Source organism: Oncorhynchus clarkii, chromosome 4 (genome assembly GCF_045791955.1).
Source record: "Oncorhynchus clarkii lewisi isolate Uvic-CL-2024 chromosome 4, UVic_Ocla_1.0, whole genome shotgun sequence".
In the NCBI taxonomy this organism is placed as follows: Eukaryota; Metazoa; Chordata; class Actinopteri; order Salmoniformes; family Salmonidae; genus Oncorhynchus; species Oncorhynchus clarkii.
In genome coordinates, this window is record NC_092150.1 from 67,372,780 (window position 1) to 67,392,002 (window position 19,223).

Here is a 19,223-nt window from a genome sequence, read left to right on the forward strand (position 1 = left end):
TCATATAAACAACCCTGAACCCATTACAGCTCTTTGTATTCCTCTGACCAAACCTTTACTGAAGTAGCACTTGAAGTCACTTTGCGTGTAAAGAATTTGCTGATGTCGAACTGTAACATTTTATTTCTGTATTTTGTCTAACCTAGGAGTTAATATGTTCCTTTTTTTTACCCCTTTTTCTTCCCAATTTCGTGGTATGGAACTGTTTTAGTAGCTACTATCTTGTCACATCGCTACAACTCCCTTACGGGCTTGGGAGAGACGAAGGTTGAAAGTCATGCGTCCTCCGATACACAACCCAACCAAGACGCACTGCTTCTTAACACAGTGCGCATCCAACCCGGAAGCCAGCCGCACCAATGTGTCGGAGGAAACACAGTGCACCTGGCAACCTTGGTTAGTGTGCACCTCGCCCGGCCCCGCCACAGGAGTCGCTGGTGCGCGAAGAGACAATGACATCCCTACCAGCCAAGCCCTCCCTAACCCGGGCGACCGGTTACGACAGAGCCTGGGCGCGAGAAGAAACTATTTTTACGCACTTCAGCACTGCCAGTCCCGTTCTGTGAGTTTGTGTGGCCTACCACTTCGCGGCTTAGCAGTTGTTGCTCCTAGACGTTTCCAATAACAGCCCTTAAAGTTGACCAGGGCACCTCTAGCAGTGCAAAAATATGACAAACTGACTTGCTGGAAAGGTGGCATCCTATGACGGTGCCATGTTGAAAGTCACTGAGCTCTTCAGTAAGGTCAATGTTTGTCTATGGAGATTGCATGGCTGGGGGCTCGATTTTATACACCTGTCAGCAACGGTTGTGGCTAAAATAGCCGAATCCACTAATTTGAAGGGGTGTCCACATATTTTTGTATATATAGTGTACATATTTCCACCCACAACTTACTTATTTTCACCAGGTTATGCTTTTTAGCCATTGCCAAATCAAACCCAAACTCTTATCCAGAAGGAGCCTGCCATTTGCTTTCGAATGGCACTGGAGGCGGAGAGAAGGCCATAAATGCTCACTCTACCACAGTAAACTTTTGAGGGTTTTTGATGACTTTAGTAAGTAAAAAAGCATGTGTTTGTAATATCATAATAGTTTTTGAAATGAGAAAGGGGTGGATGTGGTTTTGCAACTGAAGTCAAAGTCTGCTTACACATATTCTGTTTAGTGTGTTTTTCTTAGAGGCATCAACATTGACCCCCCATAACAGTTTTCTTCAATTTTAAGAGCATGTAGATTCAGATTAAAATCACTTCATTGGTCAATTGCACCCAACACAACTGACTGGCTAAAACGCATTCAGAAGGAAAGAAATTCCACAAACGAACTATTAACAAGGTACACCTGTTAATTGAAATGCATTCCAAGTGACTGCCTTATGAATCTGATTGAGAGAATGCCAAGAGTGTGCAAAGCTGTCATCAAGGCACAGGGTGGCAACTTTGAAGAATATAAATATAAAATATTTTTTTGATTTGTTTAACACTTTTTTTTGGTTACTATATGATTCCATATTTGTTATTTCACAGTTCATAGCTACAGTGTAGCAAATAGTAAAAAGAAAGAAAAGCCCTTGAAAGGTGTGTCCAAAATGTTGACTGGTCCTGAACACAGATTCTTGGAGAGGTGTCTTGGGGCTGCCACACTGGGTAACATTGCTGTGGGAGGGGTTAAGGGCCTTGTTCAAGGGCACAATGGCAGGCAGGTTTGATTGATTTTTTTCCAATCAGACCTGGGATTCGAACTCGCCTTTCTAACTGCTAGATTTCCTGCCACACGTACCGTAGATATTGAACATATGCTGTATATATGGGATTGGCATCTAGCCCCCTTTTTAAAGGCCCTCGGTTGAATTTCCCAGTCAGGAACTCTTTTCTGAATAGAATAGTAAAATACACAAGGTGCAATTTTGAAATGTGGTTGTCCATCAGCAGTTTTTCTCTTGTTATGTCAGTCACTGATAGTCACTCAATTAGCCCATGTCAGCTAAAAAAATGTTTGATTGGTAAGTTAGTCTAATGGCCAGCTATCTAAACATGTAGTAATCATGGTCAAATTACCGACCGGGTGCGCTCCCATTGACTTTGTTAGTCACTCTCACTCAGGCCAATTTTTTATTAAGCGAATGGTCAGGGGGCCGTAGCATAATTACAAATGATTTGTAGACTGCAAATTGACCATAAGAAGCCCAAACATATATAATATTTGACTAAAACATAATCATTTCAAACCTTGCCTACATTTGGTTACGGATAAATCTCTCTATTATGCTTGGGATTACTTTGGAACAGTTTTCCAAAATTAAAATCACTGGGAGCTGATTTGCTGGTGTTTTTACAGTCTTTTATGTCCAACAAAAAAAATGTATATACCCCTGGGCAGCGGCAATTTTAGCATGTAAATTTTGGTGGAGCAAAAAAAAATGAAAAGTGGGATGCATGCCAGCAAAGCCACTACACAACACAACACTAAACAATACATTAATTGCACTATAATGTTGACAAATGGTGCCCTTAAACTGTTGGTGCCTACATAAAACTGTCCCAACAGCAGTCCCAATATCTTACCATTGCTACACCTGGCTACCAGCGGAGCCTTGTCTGGCAGCAAAACAATTAATTCAGCCTCATTTACTGCCTTTTAAAAAACATAGCTGACATTGCTGACTTGCTTAAACAAATGTGGTTTCTACTGACAATTAAGATGTACAAACTATGGCATAAGGGGACGATAAGAGGCAATCCGTAATTTCGATTAAGACATTAATGAGCAAGCTAGGACAGACGTAGTCAATATAACTATTTGTTCTGCACTTTTGAAATGTACAGCGACAGAATTCAGAACAGGGGCAGTTCTTACAGTGATCTCCCTGTACACCAAGTCAGAACCGTAAAATAAATAAAGGGGGCATATGAAAGCTCTTACAATATTTGATGATTACATTTCTCAAAATAAAATAAAATACAAAATGGCGTAGCAGTGCAGACGTTGTTTGTCGTTCTCCCATGTACACCCACCGTCACCCAACGTGATATGGATCTGATATTTTTAGACCTTATAGCCAGAACATCAGAAGCTAGCCATCAGAAGCTAACTAGATACCAGCTATTTAGTCATTGTTAGCCAATGCTAGCGGCCTTTACCTTTAGCACAGACTACTGCCAATTTTTGCCTGGTTTTTCTCCACTACAACACAGGATACCTGCCGTAAGCCCTGGACCATTACTTTGGATCATCGCAGCTAGCTAGCTGCTACCGAGTTGCCCAGCCCCGAAGCTAGCCTTGAGCCAAGCCCATCTCCCGGCCTGCTCAGTGGACCCAATGATCACTCGGCTACACAGCTGATGCCTCCCGGACTCTTCACTAACACGGCTAGAATCCACTACATAACCAGATTCTTGCCGCAAGCTCTGGACCTTTGCATCGGATCATTGCAGCTAGCAAGCGACTACCGAGTGGCTATAGTGGCTAACGCCCTTGTCCCAAAGCTAGCACCAGTTGCCTCGAGCCAGGCACATCTCCCGGCTAGCAAACAAAATGACTCCAGCTACAATACCTCTTTTGCCAACTGGCCTGGTCCCTTTCTCGACACGGAGCCCCACCGATTCCATCACGAATGATCTGCCGACGTAACTCCATCTGTTGTGCCCTCAACCGGCCTTTGCCGGACCTCAGTGAAGACACTTCTACTAGCCCCGGCCTGCTAACTTTCTTGAACGCCGTTTCTCCTGCTTACTAGCATAGTAATGACTACCTAGCGGCTTCCCTGTTTCATCTATTGCTGTTCGCTCGACCCTATGATCACTTGGCTACATAGCTGATGCCTGCTAGACTGTAAATTAATCACTGTACTCCATTTTGTTTATTTTGTTTATCTGTCGGCCCCAGCCTTGAACCCAGGCCCTGTGTGAAGTTAACTGACCCTCTCTGCCCATTCATCACCATTTTACCTGTTGTTGTTGTCTTAGCTGATTAGCTGTTGTTGTCTTACCCGATGTTGTCTTAGCTAGCTCTCTCAATCAACACTTGTGATTGCTTTATGCCTTGCGTTATGTCTCTAATGTCAATATGCCTTACATACTGTTGTTTAGGATAGTTATTATTGTTTTAGTTTACTGTGGAGCCCGTAGTCCCACTCAACATGCCTCAGATTCCTCTTTTGTCCCACCTCCCACACATGTGGTGACCTCACCCAGCATAACTAGTGTAGTGCGTCCAGAGATGCAACCTCTCTTATTGTCACTCAATGCATGGGTTTATCTCCACTGTACCCGCACCCTACCATACCTCTGTCTGTACATTATGCCATGAATCTACCATGCCCAGAAATCTGCTCCTTTTATTCTCTGTCCCCAACGCATTAGACGGCCAGATTTAATAGCCTTTAGCCATACTCTCATCCTACTCCTCCTCTGTTCCTCAGGTGATGTAGAGGTTAACCCAGGCCCTGTGTGTCCCAAGGCGCTCTCATTTGTGACTTCTGTAACCGTAAAAGCCTTGGTATCATTCATGTTAACATCAGAAACCTCCTCCCGAAGTTTGTTTTACTCACTGCTTTAGCACACTCCGCCAACCCTAATGTCCTAGCCGTGTCTGAATCCTGGCTTTGGAAGGCCACAAAAATGTTGAGACTTCCCTCCCCGACTACAACATTTTCCGTCAAGATAGAACTGCCAAAGGGGGAGGAGTTGCAATCTAATGCAGAGATAGCCTGCAAAGTTCTGTCATATTTTCCAGGTCTATGCCCGAACAGTTAGAGCTTCTAATTTAAAAAATTAATCTCTCCAGAAATAAGTCTCTCACTGTTGCCGACTGTTACAGACCCCACTCAGCTCCCAGCTATGCCCTGGACACCATATGTGAATTGATCGCCCCCCATCTATCTTCAGTTTGTTCTGTTAGGTGAACTAAACTGGGATATAACACCCCGGCAGTCCTACAATCTAAGATAGATTCCCTCAATCTCACACAAATTAACAAGGAACACTCCAGGTACAACCCTAAATCCATAAACATTGGCACCCTCACAGATATTATCCTGACCAACCTACCCTCCAAATTCACCTCTGCTGTTTTCAATCAGGATCTCAGTGATCACTGCCTCATTGCCTGCAGTCGCTATGGGTCCGCGGTCAAATGACCACCCCTCATCACTGTCAAACATTCCCTAAAACACTTCTGTGAGCAGGCCTTCCTAATCGACCTGGCCCGGGTATCCTGGAAGGATATTGACCTCATCCCGTCAGTAGAGGATGCCTGGTTGTTCTTTAAAAGTAATTTCCTCACCATCTTAAATAAGCATGCCCCTTTCAAAAAATGTAGAACTAAGAACAGATAGAGCCCTTGATTCACTTCAGACCTGACTGCCCCCGACCAGCACAAAAACATCCTGTGGCGGACTGCACTAGCATCGATTAGTCCACGCGATATGTAACTTTTCAGGGAAGTCAGGAACCAATACACAAAGTCAGTTAGGAAAGCAAAGGCTAGCTTTTTCAAACAGAAATTTGCATCTTGTAGCTCTAACTCCAAAAGGTTTTGGGACACTGTAAAGTCCATGGAGAATAAGAGCACCTCCTCCCAGCTGCCCACTGCAATGAGGCTAGGAAACACTGTCACCACCGATAAATCCACGATAATCGAGAATTTCAATAAGCATTTTTCTACGGCTGGCCATGCTTTCCTCCTGGCTAGCCCAACCTCGGCCAACAGCTCCGCACCCCCTGTAGCTACTTGCCCTGCAATTTCTTGCCCAAGCCTCCCCAGCTTCTCCACCCAAATCCAGATAGCAGATGTTCTGAAAGAGCGTACAAATCAGCTGGGCTAGACAATCTGGACCCTCTATTTCTAAAATGATCTGTCGCCATTGTTGCAACCCCTATTACCAGTCTGTTCAACCTCTCTTTCGTATCGTCCGAGATTCCTAAAGATTGGAAAGCTACCGCGGTCATCCCCCTCTTCAAAGGGGGTGACACTCTAGACCCAAACTGTTAGACGTATATCCATCCTGCCCTGCCTTTCTAAAGTCTTCGAAAGCCAAGTTAACAAACAGATCACTGACCATTTTGAATCCCACCGTACCTTCTCCGCTGTGCAATCCGGTTTCCGAGCTCGTCACGGGTGCACCTCAGCCACGCTCAAGGTACTAAACAATATCATAACCGCCATCGATAAAAGACAGTACTGTGCAGCTGTATTCATCGACCTGGCCAGGGCTTTCGACTCTGTCTATCACCGTATTCTTGTCGGCAGACTCAACAGCCTTGGTTTCTCAAATGACTGCCTCGCCTGGTTCTCCAACTACTTTACAGATAGAGTTTAGTGTGTCAAATCGGGGGGCCTGTTGTTCGGACCTCTGGCAGTCTCTATAGGGGTACCACGGGGTTCAATTCTCAGACCGACTCTTTTCTCTATACATCAATGATGTCGCTCTTGCTGCGGGTGATTCCTTGATCCACCTCTATGCAGACGACACCATTCTGTATACATCTGTCCCTATTTTGGAAAACCTCCAAACAAGCTTCGATGCCATATAACCCTCCTTCTTGTGGCCTCCAACTGCTCTTAAACGCTAGTAAAACTAAATGCATGCTCTTCAACCGATCGCTGCCCGCACCCGCCCACCCAACTAACATCACTACTCTGGATGGTTCTGACTTAGAATATGTGGACAACTACAAATACCTAGGTGTTTGGATAGACTGTAAACTCTCCTTCCAGACTCATATTAAACATCGTTCCAAAATGAAATCCAGAATCAGCTTCCTATTTCGCAACAATGCCTCCTTCACTCATGCTGCCAAAAATACCCTCGTAAAACTGACTATCTTACCGATCCTCGACTTTGGCTATGTCCTTTACAAAATAGCCTCCAACACTCTACTCAGCAAACTGGATGCAGTATATCACAGTGCCATCCGTTTTGTCACCAACGCCCCATATACCACCCACCACTGCGACCTGTGTGCTCTCGTCGGCTGGCCCTCGCTACTTATTCGTCGCCAGACTCACTATCTCCAGGTCATCTATAAGTCTTTGCTAGGTAAAGCTCTGCCTTATCTCAGCTCACTGATCACCATAACAACACCCATCCGTAGCACGCGCTCCAGAAGGTATATCTCACTGGTCATCCCCAAAGCCAACTCCTCTTTTGCCGCCTTTCCTTCCAGTTCTCTGCTGCCAATGACTGGAACGAATTGCAAAAATCGCTGAAGTTGAAGACTTATATCTCCCTCACTAACTTTAAGCATCAGCTATCTGAGCAGTTTACCGATCGCTGCAGCTGTACACAGCCCATCTGTAAATAGCCCATCCAACTACCTACCTCATCACCATATTGTTTTTATTTACTTTTTGCTCTTTTGCACACCAGTATTTCTACTTGCACATCATCATCTGCACATCTATCGCCCCAGTGTTAATTTGCTAACTTGTAATTACTACGCTGCTATGGCCTATTTATTGCTTACCTCCTTACGCCTTTTGCACACACTGTATATAGACTTTTTATATTGTGTTATTGACTGTACATTTGTTTATTCCATATGTAACTCTGTATTGTTGTTTGTGTTGCATTGCTTTGCTTTATCTTGGCCAGGTTGCAGTTGTAAATGAGAACGTGTTCTCAACTGGCCTTCCTGGTTAAATAAAGGTGAAATTAAATTAAATAAAAAAAACTGATTATAGGCTACATAAACAGTAGGTGAAATTAATAAGAGGTGAAAATGGACCAAATTGTTAGGGTGAGGCACATGGGCTACAAACAGCTTACTACAGAACATACACTTAGTATTACTTTCTTAGCTACAGTATACATATCTCCCTGGCATATTACATAACTTATGCAGCAGCATACAAGACATTTTTGGACTCACCTCAATTTAACAGGAAGGTGGCGTGGCGGTCCTTCGTTGGAAAATTGTGTCATCAAACTTTCTCATCAAAGTCTGGCATTCTCTGGATTTTTATTTATGGTGCATTCAAGACAACTGGGCACTCTGAAAAAAAAGGTTGAATCATGATGACGTCAGTGATCTTCAGGTCGTAGCTCTAGAAAGAGGCCTGAGTTCCCGATTTACAATTTCAAGTAGGATGAAAGTTCAAAACGTATTTTCCGAGTTGTAACTTATTTTTCCCGAGTTCCCAGATGTCTTAAACTCACTAAAGTCCGTTTTTGCCGTTCCAAGTTAACAGTTGTTTTGAGCGCGGCACAAATCATGCTTCACTGGCTGCATGGCCAATGTTGAATGTTTATCATTTTAAACTAGGAAAAGAGACCCTTAATCTTAGACTTGGGACTGCACGGCCACTCCACTGAATGATTTCCTTCAATGCTTGCAGTTAGCCAATGATTCCTTCCAAACCACTCATTGTTTTAATTATATTTTATTTTTTTATTTAACTAAGCAAGTCAGTTCAGAACAAATTCTTATTTACATTGACGGCCTACTCCGGTCAAACCCAGACAACGCTGGGCCAATTGTGCACTGCCCTATGGGACTCCCAATCATGGCCAGATGTGATACAGCCTGGTTTCAAATTAGGTACTATAGTGTCGCCTCTTGCACCGAGATGCAGTGCCTTAGACCTCTACGCCACTCAGGAGCCCAAATCGTTGAATTTGCGATTTCCAACTTGTAATGTTTATGTCCATTGGCAGATGAGCACTGATACGTTTTATCTAGAATTTCTCTTCATTATTTCTCTTCATATAACAAGGATTGTCAACTTTATTCATTATGATGACTGCTACCTATGATTTTGAAAGTATGATGTTGACATGATCAGTCCAATCAAAGCTACTGTAGATATAATGTGATTTGATTTTTTCTGTGGCCATTGACCTTGAGCCTTCTTGGATGGGCACTTCTAATGTAACCCTATGGCAGCATCCAGGTGGCTTGAATCTTCGAGCTCTACCATTAGACTTGGCATTGACGTAGTGTCCCCATGAGTAACAGAACACTGAGCCGATCACGGCGCAGCGCTCCGTATTCTCTGCTGGCTTGCCCCACCACCACAGAAAGGTGAGCTAGGCTGAAACACCTGCATTTTGGAGCTCCCTTACTCAAGAAAACAAAAAAGAGACCATGTTTGTATTCAACTTTATTAACTCAGTTATATATATATATTATTTTTACATTGTTTGCAAAGTGATATGTGACACATTTAATGCCAAAATAACATGCAAAACAGGCAAGCAAAAAATGTGGGGCTCTGCTGCACCTGCCCTGAATGACAGGTCGCCACTGCCCCTGGGCCAAATTCGTCCTGCAGGTCGCCAGTTGGGGAACCATGTCTTAGAGATACTGGACTTGATGAGAAGGGGGAAAATGCTGGGGAAGGTTCTCTTCTGGCTGTTCAACCAATCCAGTAAATGTGGAGGAGGATTTAAGATGGATGTTGCCTTGGTCGTGTTCGAGAGAATAAAATAAACTGCAGGCAACTGCTGACTGACTGATATACAAATCACCTTGCATCATAAATAAAAACTCTTTATTATTTGTAGATCAGTCAGTCAGTCACAATTTACACATGATACATTGGGGTTTTGAGCCTCTCGAAGACGGTCAATTTGGACGTCCAAACCCGGAAGTCGCGGCACAGGCTTTCTTTCCATTTCCCCTGAAAACCGGAACATACGGTTGTTGTGGACTCGGCCCGACTCCGCAGAGGCTATAGTCACAGATATAACAATGAGCCAGATGTTTAATTTTATATATACTGCTGAAGCATCCGGTTGGCGTTTCCACTCATCACCAAATATGGTGATAAGAGGAAGCTCAGTAGCCGGCAGTGGTAGAAGATGGAGCGAGATGGATTTAGCTAATTTTCTCATTGATGAAACATTTGATCTCAATACAGTATTCTTCAATACAGTTTTCTGTTTTCAAAACTAGAATCCCTTACGAACAGAATTGACAAAGTTTTGTAGACTCGACCCTTTGCCAAAGTTTAAAAAAAATGCTTTGTTTAGGAGTGCAAAGGCGAGTTAACGTATTGCACATGCGCACTTCAAATAGCAAATGTTCCCTAACGGAAATATGCAAACACGTGCTAAAACGCGCCAATAGGATCTCGCTAGCTCGTGCTTGTCACTGCCCACCTCATTGCTTGTTCTGCCCACTATGATCAATTTGCTCCCGGTGGAAACGACAGGCTGTTGTCTATCTTGGGTTAGTTATAAAAAAATCTTTGCTCCAGTCGTGGTGAATAAGATGGGAATCTCATTTGTTGTCTCCGCAAAGAGGGCGTTTCGGGAATGAAGTAATCTCGTGTAGGGTATGGAATATAGATAATTGATACTGTACTGTTTGTCTAGTCAATATTTTTCACAAGTAGATAGCCTATTGAAATTTTCAGCATAGCCATCTATTCGAATAACCGAGTCGATGCAAAGACTTGTTAGGCGGGTCGTTGTCGGGGAAAATGACAGGGGGGGACTAAAACAGGGAGGAATGGCAGCTAACCTTGCTAATGGGAGTGTACTGTACGGGTAGACATTTCACAATGTGAGTGTATCAAACAAAATCAGTAGCTAGCCATTGTAGCCAAGTTGTTTGAGCGCATGTAGTGCACGGTTATAATGCTTACATTGTATCAGCATCCAGAGTGTAGATTTGCTGCAAGGCAAGCGTTTCCCTTTTTTTGTGTGGCTATCCGTGGTGGACAATGATGGTGGCTGGGACTCCGATCACACACTGTTACTGCTACACTGCTCGAGTAGGCTACAATGTTGCACTGCTGAGCTGAATCAAACAGAATCAAGGAGTTCATATTACCTTTGGATTAACACACGGGCTAATCCTGTGTCCATAAGGGTTGGTATGCCACGTCATTTTTTATTCTATGTGCACGTCAAAATACAGTGGCCTACTACCAGAAAAGATGTTCTCCAGACTAAATAATATTGAAGCCCTTTTGACAATGATGTGATAGGGATTATGTATTTTTCATGCACTATATGTCTTTGAATAATTCAGGCCTGGTGTTGTGTTATGTGTTGCAGTACTGATCAGCGAGGTCTGCTGCAATTATGGATGATCATCATCATCACCATCATCATCATCAACTTCACCATCACACACAGGGAAGCATGTCACCATCATATGTTCCAAGGAAGAGGAAGGCTTCACAGCCAAAACAAAAAAGTGGTGTTCCACTACCAGGTAAATGTCACTAAATTATCACTAGATGTTTGACAAATTGTCAGTTTACTGAGCAAACTTTAGAGCTAAATGACATGCTAAATGACATGCTAAATGACATTCTGTCCAAGTCTGTCTCTGGCCAGTTGCAATTTCCAATGTCTTTAATCTAGATTATTATTGCCTGTGTAGTCTCCATTTATGTTTTCCATGCATATTGTCTCGGAAACTCTCTTTTTATAGTGTTTTGTCGGAAAAGAGATGAACTAATGAAAATGTGCCCATCCAACAGCTATCCAGAGGATGTCAGATATGAGTGTGATGAGTATGATTGGTGCTCCACCTAAGGTAAGAATAAATACCCTAGTCAAAAAAATCCTTTTGGATTAGTCATTTTTCCGACAGAATCCTATAGGATTCTCACAATTCTATAGGATTTTGTGTCACCTCTATCAGAATGTAATTGGACTACTTTTTCCCTTTTGGAAAACAAAATCAATCCTATTGGATCCTATAGGTTTTTGATGAATCTTGTAGGATTTTGTCAACCCAATCAGAAGCCTATTATTTAAAAATAAATCTTAATTGAACCTATTAAAGTATAGTTTGATGTAATTTGTTCCAGTACTATGCTACATTAAGTACAACATTTTCGTTGATCGGAAACAGCAGTTCTATATTAATTTTGGTTTTATTCACCACCACAATATGGGAGTGATTCAAGGCTGCGTGTTCATTTGCAGTAAGACCACCAGTACAGTACACTTTTTTTTTTAAATAACTCACTTGAGTTATTTGATTTGATTCTTTTATTTATTTTTTTTTTTTAAATTTACCCCTTTTTCTCCCCAATTTCGTGGTATCCAATTGTTGTAGTAGCTACTATCTTGTCTCATCGCTACAACTCCCGTACAGGCTCGGGAGAGACGAAGGTTGGATGTCATGCGTCCTCCGATACACAACCCAACCAGCCGCACTGCTTCTTAACACAGCGCGCATCCAACCCGGAAGCCAGCCGCACCAATGTGTCGGAGGCTACACCGTGCACCCGGCAACCTTGGTTAGCGCGCACTGCGCCCGGCCCGCCACAGGAGTGTTGGGATGTCCTTGAGACAAGGACATCCCTACCGACCAAGCCCTCCCTAACTCGGATGACGCTAGGCCAATTGTGCGTCGCCCCACGGACCTCCCGGTCGCGGCCGGTTACGACAGAGCCAGGGACTCTGATGGCACAGCTGGCGCTGCAGTACAGCGCCCTTAACCACTGCGCCACCCGGGAGGCCTGATTTGATTCTTATTCATTCAACTTCCTGTCTTTGAATTTGACATTACAATATGACATACAATGCTATATACAGTTTTACAATAACACAACATTTTAGGGAGTTTCCCCCTTAGAATGCACAGCATCTTTACATTTGCTTATATGCAATTAAAAAGTAGAAGGAAAATACATTTTTAGGTACAGTAACATTTACATTTTAGTCATTTAGCAGATGCTCTTATCCAGAGTGACTTACAGTAGTCATACTGGAACCTCGTGGGAATCAAACCCACAATCCTGGCTTTGCAAGTGCCACGCTATACACGGGGCACAAATATATGAGCATTTCTTTACTTTGATATATAATCGTCAGCTATGCATACAAAACAGAGAATGTTCCCTTGACATTTTTATGTTGGGAAATGAAAAGAAAAACAAACATTAAAGGGGACCCCCCCAACTCCTTCGCTCCCAGGGTTGTACCTTTTATTGCGACTCCATAGTCCCAAATATATTGCTCACCATATGTCTGCTGCAGAGAGACAGAGCCATGAGAAAATGAGTTTAGATCAGTCATGGAAATAAAAGTGCCGAAAACAAATTGGCTCCCTATTTAAAAAGGAGATGGAGAACAAGCTATGAATGAGCTGGAGGGTTGGTGCTCCATATGTTAAGCAGCCAAGTTAGCTATAGTGTAAATCAAATATAGCCAAGTTTTGAGGATAATCCTTTAGAATGTAATGTACATATCTATACAATTCCTTCTACAAAATGTATAGAAATCCTATAGGAGACAAAAACATTTATATCCTATAGAATTCTAATACAAGGATCCAATTAGAATCTAATAGAAAAATCATATCAGATGTTGGAACCAGTTCTATTGAACTCCTATAGGATTATGTCCTCCGTCGACTGTGTCTTTAACCACTCTCTACCACTCTCTATATCTGTCTCCATATATGTACATGCATATGTCCTATAAAAAAAATAATCATATAAAATAAAAAATGTACCCTAGTCAAAAAATCATACAGGGTTCCAATAAATAAATCCTATTAGAATCCAATAGAATATCCTATCAGATTTTGGAACCAGTCCTATTGAAATCCTATAGGATTTGTTCCAAAATCTGATAGTATTTTCTATTGGATTCTAATAGGATTTATTTATTGGAACCCTGTAGGATTTTTTGACTAGGATAATACAGTATTTTGTTTCAGTTCTACTTGGTCATTATGGGTGTTCTGGCCAAAGAATGGGTGCACTATTCCAGTCCTCAATATGAAACTGAAATAACGACAATCATATGATGATCGACAAATGATTGAGCATTAAGCACTTCTACATTAACTTCCAGTACGATGGTCCTTATTGCAGTTTTCACAATACAACCATGTAAGGTACTGTAGGACACTGGGTATCTGCTTTACAGTTCTCTAATTGAATATTCTAGAATGATGACCCCCATGCCCAGGTGACTCAAAAAATGAAAAGAACATATGGCAGAAAAAGGTAAATGAGTTTCCTTTTTTTTTTTTTTTTTGTCCTTTTCTGTCAATTGTCCCACCCATCAGTGTAATGAAATCAACTCCTACCTTTTCAATCCTCTAGGTATGAGGATCTGCAGAATGTCTCCCTGGGCTCTGGTGTGGAGGATTCAACCAGTGAGACGTCCTGCTGCTCCGTGGTGTCTTCCAGCCTGGCTGTAGCCAACGGGGAGCTGCCTCCCCCTCCACCTCCCTCTGCCAGACTGCCTCACAGGCTGGTGGCTAAAGACTGTTGGCCCAACCAAGCTCCAGACACAGGCAGGGCCCAGGGCCGGGGTCAGGAACCACCTCCACCCTCCGATTTTGCCATGAAGAAAATGCGAAGAGTGGAGGTGGACAGCGGAGCACCTTCTGTTACAAATTTCCCTCCGGAAGTGAGACACACAGGTAGTTATTGTATCTTGCAACCATCAATCTCTTATTTTATGACTCTTTCTCTTACATACAGGTATTCAAGTTTTAGTTCATGCTGAATGTTTCCTTTGATGCAGTTCCAGTTCCTGTTGGAGGTGGACATGTCCATAGCCATGTCCATAGCGGTCACTCAGTCGGAGGTGGACATGTCCATAGCCATGTCCAAAGTGGTCACTCAGTCGGAGGTGGACATGTCCATAGCCATGTCCAAAGTGGTCACTCGGTTGGAGGTGGACATGTCCATAGCCATGTCCAAAGTGGTCACTCGGTTGGAGGTGGACATGTCCATAGCCATGTCCAAAGTGGTCACTTACATGGAGGTGGACATGTCCATAGCCATGTCCAAAGTGGTCACTTGGTTGGAGGTGGACATGTCCATAGCCACATCCACAGCGGTCACTTGCATGGAGGTGGACATGTCCATAGCTATGTCCAAAGCGATCACTCGGTTGGAGGTGGACATGTCCAAAGCGGTCACTCGATTGGAGGTGGACATGTCCAGTGCAATCACTCAATTGGATGTGGACATCTCCAGAGCAGTTACCCTATTGGAGGTGGACTTGTCCAGAGCAGTTACTCTGTTGTAGGTGGACATGTCCATAGCAGTCACTCTATTGGAGGTGTAGCTATCCAGAGCAGTCACAGTCACCCAGCAGAGCCGTCCGAGGAAGAGAAATCTAAAGTCTTCACCTTCACAACCAAGAAAGAACCTCCTGTCTACCCCCCAGGTGAGAGGACAAAGGATTAGCAAATACAATGTCACCATAGATATCATCTCTGGCAACACTTTAGTTGTTGATCATATGCTTGTGGAATAACACTGTAATTACTCTAGTAAAAATGTCGTGTTAGCATGATACGTTTTTCTTTGAGAATTGCATAGTAATGGAGTAGGGATTGTTCCTTATCCTATGTTAAAAAAAATGTTTTAACTACTTCCTGTGTGGAACAGGAAGTCAAGAGGAGAGGTGGCAGCTGATGATCCTGGGAAAAGGGCGAGTCACGTGCCCCAAGTGTAAAAGTGTGAGCAGGAAGACTGTGGAGGGACTGAAGAAACATATGGAGAACTGCCGAGTGGTCAGTCTGCACCATCCTCACAATAACAGCCTCTCATGTTGCACTCACATTGGTTCAACTGAATTTCAAAAACTAAACAAATATGTTTTTTGTAGAATCCCTTCACGTGTCAGCAATGCGGGAAACAACTGAAATCTTCCACTGGAATGAAGTACCACATCATGGCAGACCACAATAACCTGGTAAGGCCATTCTCCCATCTGAAGCTGGTTTTGGTGTGTTTCATGTTGACATTGGTGTTAACTGTCTTGTTTTTCCAGCCCTCGCCAGATGACATAAATGGCCTGGATGACCAGTCCATGAAGGAAAAACTGAGGAAGGTGCTGAAACGGATGGGCAAATTAAAATGCTCGAAAGAGGTATGATTCCTTGCTGGCGTCTGTATCTGAAATTGTAGTACAGATTTCACCTTAACCCATTGTTGGTAGTCTTCCTAGGCAGATGGGTTGCCTCCCACAATCTTCTAATGGGTCAGGGATTTCTGAGACTACATTGTTGGTGCAGGGGAACTAAAGATTTTGTTCCATTCTAAAGACTGTATGTTACATTACAGGGCTGTACTGGTAGTTTCACCAGCATCATGGGTTACCTGTACCACATGAAGAAGTGTGGGAAGGAGGAGTCTGAGCTGGAGAAGCTGCTTCTCAACTGCCAACACTGTGGCAAGGTCTACAAGTCTAAGGCAGGCCTGGAGTACCACCTCAAGTCAGAGCACGCACCAGTGAGTCTCCATTGCACTGTGTTTACAGTATACACTTCTCCACTAGTAAGACAGTTGGTCTTTCAAGGTTACAATTCACTGGGAGACATTCCATCACACAACATGCCATTGTGCATACAATCTGTAGCAGTTACATCCTTGCAACTTCAATGTCACATTGTTCTCAGTATATCCGCCCTCTCATTCTCCCAGAAGACCCCATTCCTTTGAGGATCTTTTTAGTCTAATTTATTTGAACTTTGCTTGAGTGGGAAATGATAGACAGTTGTCTCCTTCTCCCCCGCAGGTGCCCCAGAATGTGGAGGAGGATGAGGTGAAGGCCCAGAGAGAGCCCAACCCTGAGAGGACACCCAGCGGCCGGGTCAAACGCATGTCAGCCCAGGTGGCTGTTTTCCACCTACAAGAGATTGCTAATGACGAGCTGGCCAAGGAGTGGCCCAAGAGGAAGGTCATCGGGGACCTGGTCCCCGACGATAAGAAGGCGAGGGATCTTCAATACTAAGATGGTCTTAGAGCTGTGCTCATGTATCTATTCCTGTGTGAACATTGACCTCCAGATGAACCATTATTTCTCTTGGGTTCCACAGCTGAGATATGCCCGCCCAGGGCTGCCTGCCTTCAGTCAGGAGGTTCTTCGGAAGTGGAAAAATGAAGTGAAGCTGCAAAAGAAAGTGCAGTGCCCAAACCTGGTACGAACCTTACGTTTCTAAATGATCTTTCATCCCATATTGCCTATAGTAGAGATTTTACTCTCTGTACTATACTTTGCTTATATTGTGACTGGGAAGCTTTCTGGTTTCCCTCAGGGCTGTGGCTCGGTGTACACCAGCGTGTCTGGACTGAAGGCTCACCTTGGGCTCTGCGGAAGGGTAACGGAATAGATTTCCCCACACTGCTCCCCTCTCTTTCACTTCCAAGTACTGCAACGTATCCAGAATACTGTGAAAATTATTCAGCTGAAACCGAGTCAATTCTTATGTTTTATTTTAGCATTCAAACCTAATTTTGGTAGAAATGTAACCCATTATTAAGCATCTAATTCGACCAAATTTTGTCTCTCTCGATGCAGGGGGACTTTGAAGCAGGGAAATATAAATGCCTGATCTGTAAGAAAGAGTTCAACTCTGAGAGTGGGGTGAAGTACCACATCAACTCTGTCCACTCCCAGGTCAGAAATTAATTTAGGACTTTTCACCACCTTGATGACCTACTATCATATGAATTTATAATTTTTTGCCATATGAATACAGTATTGCAAAAATATATTGTAGTGATTTTTGGTGGCACACAATACTAATTTCCTTTGTCCTGTGTTTTCTTAGGACTGGTTTGCGGTGACCTCAAAATCCAAGAACTTTAAGGTTCTGAAGGCCAAGACCAAGGAGAACAACACCGTGGACGACCCCATTGTCCAGCACCAGACCCTCCATGTCTTCACCCCTGTCCTGGAGCCCTGGCAGGACATGCCGATTGGACCTCCACCAGCGGTGCCCGAGCCAGCCCTGCAGGCCAACCCTGAGGCAGCAGAGGGAAAGAGGAGGGGGAAGGGGAGAGGGAAGGAGAAGGACTGCTATGACTTCACTGGCAGTGACCACTCCAGCAGTAGCAGCAGCGGCAGCTCCAGCAGCGATTCAGAGACAGAGGAGCTTGATGGCCAGAGACACGACGTTGACCAATGGGCACTGCAGAGACCCAGTATCATCGAGACCCACCCCGATGTCGCCAAGCAACACAGAAGCAACCCCTAGTTCGTCCAATCACCTGACTTCAGATCAGGGGTCTGTTCAGGAGGGTGCAACGTTACAGAACATTCAGATAGAAGTGCATTGGTCCTGGGATGTGTAGTCTGTGTTTCAACTGTAACTATGAGGTCATCTTAGCCAACGTTTAATGTGTTTTATTATTTTAATAAGTTTGATAACTCTTTGTTTTCTGACATGCTTACTTAGACTAATCTTTTAACCCCTATTTTGACAAGTGCTTATGTGTTGGCTTGTGCTCCTCGATTCAGACTGTGCCTAGTGTATGGATCTATTATTTCATACAACTCCTTTATTATACCTTACTTGTTATCAGACCTCTTCTTTACAATGCATATTTAACCAATAGCATGTGGTGTTAATGTAGTGTGTATTTTATATATTGGATAGTGATATGATAACACAGGATACATTTGAGAGACAGTGGTTGTCGGTTATAGTGGTCCGTGATGTTTTTTAACGCTGAATTGTTTGTTGATGTACACAGTCCAGATGGAAATAAGTGCAGTTGTCATTTCATTTACTTCCTGTGTGGCCCTGTACTGTTTCTGCAGATGTATGAATGTATTTTGTTTATTCTTCTGTTGATATTTCTGTCAGTGCACGCACTTCTGTTCAAGCTAGGTTTTGAGTAGATTCATATCTATTTTATTTAGTATTGAATAATGAACTGGCCCTTGGACATTTTAAGTGATCCCTAACACATGATGTTAACGATAGGTTTTCTCTATTTGATGCCTTTTGAAATCGACTAAGATAAGTTAGACAACCAATGCCTTTCAGTTCAAAGGTTCTGCTCAGGTCCATGATTCCTGTGACCAAAACAAGAGGCATTACGCATGCACTTTTATATTGAATGAAATTAAGTGCTCAGTCTAACGATAGGCATTCCCATAACCCAACCTTGTGAAGGGTGACACGTGTGCCCTAATTTGTTGTCTGGCATTAGACTGCTTCTTGAGTCTACCGGCCAATATCGTGTTCAGTCTTCACTGTTTTGAACCAACTGTTGTTTGTCAAAAAATGAAAAATATTACACTTCAATTCCACATTTGTGTACATTTGTATTCATGGAAAATCTATTGTTTCAAGTTTTAGAAAACAAAATGCATTATACCTTTTTTTTTAGAAGTACTGTAGGCCTAATTCGCTGCTATTTTTAACTACCAGGAGTGTTCGCTATATCAACAGGTGAAATAAAATATTAACATAATGCTACTCATTTTCGCCCTTCTTGCCTTACACAGTAAACAGTGTTCTACTAATGCCTGCATGTGTTGAATGCGCTCTG

At 43.2% G+C, this 19,223-nt stretch overlaps 1 protein-coding gene across 7 annotated transcripts; it reads left to right on the forward strand.

Annotated features, from left to right (window-relative positions):
- Positions 1-10,123: 10,123 nt before the first annotated feature.
- LOC139407153 (zinc finger protein 512) lies at positions 10,124-19,148 on the forward strand. Of its 7 annotated transcripts, none has more exons than XM_071150642.1 (15): positions 10,124-10,280; positions 11,008-11,167; positions 11,439-11,494; positions 13,867-13,925; positions 14,025-14,347; positions 14,452-15,102; positions 15,327-15,451; positions 15,547-15,633; positions 15,712-15,810; positions 16,005-16,172; positions 16,459-16,653; positions 16,760-16,861; positions 16,979-17,041; positions 17,242-17,340; positions 17,495-19,148. In XM_071150642.1, the coding sequence occupies exons 2-15, from the start codon at positions 11,035-11,037 to the stop codon at positions 17,918-17,920; spliced, it is 2,586 nt and encodes an 861-aa protein (XP_071006743.1). In that variant the 5' UTR covers positions 10,124-10,280; positions 11,008-11,034; the 3' UTR covers positions 17,921-19,148. The 7 variants fall into 7 exon arrangements, with proteins under 7 accessions (XP_071006743.1, XP_071006747.1, XP_071006748.1 ...); XM_071150646.1 differs by having other exon boundaries at positions 14,962-15,102; XM_071150647.1 differs by having other exon boundaries at positions 10,178-10,819; positions 14,962-15,102.
- The last annotated feature ends 75 nt before the right edge of the window (positions 19,149-19,223 follow it).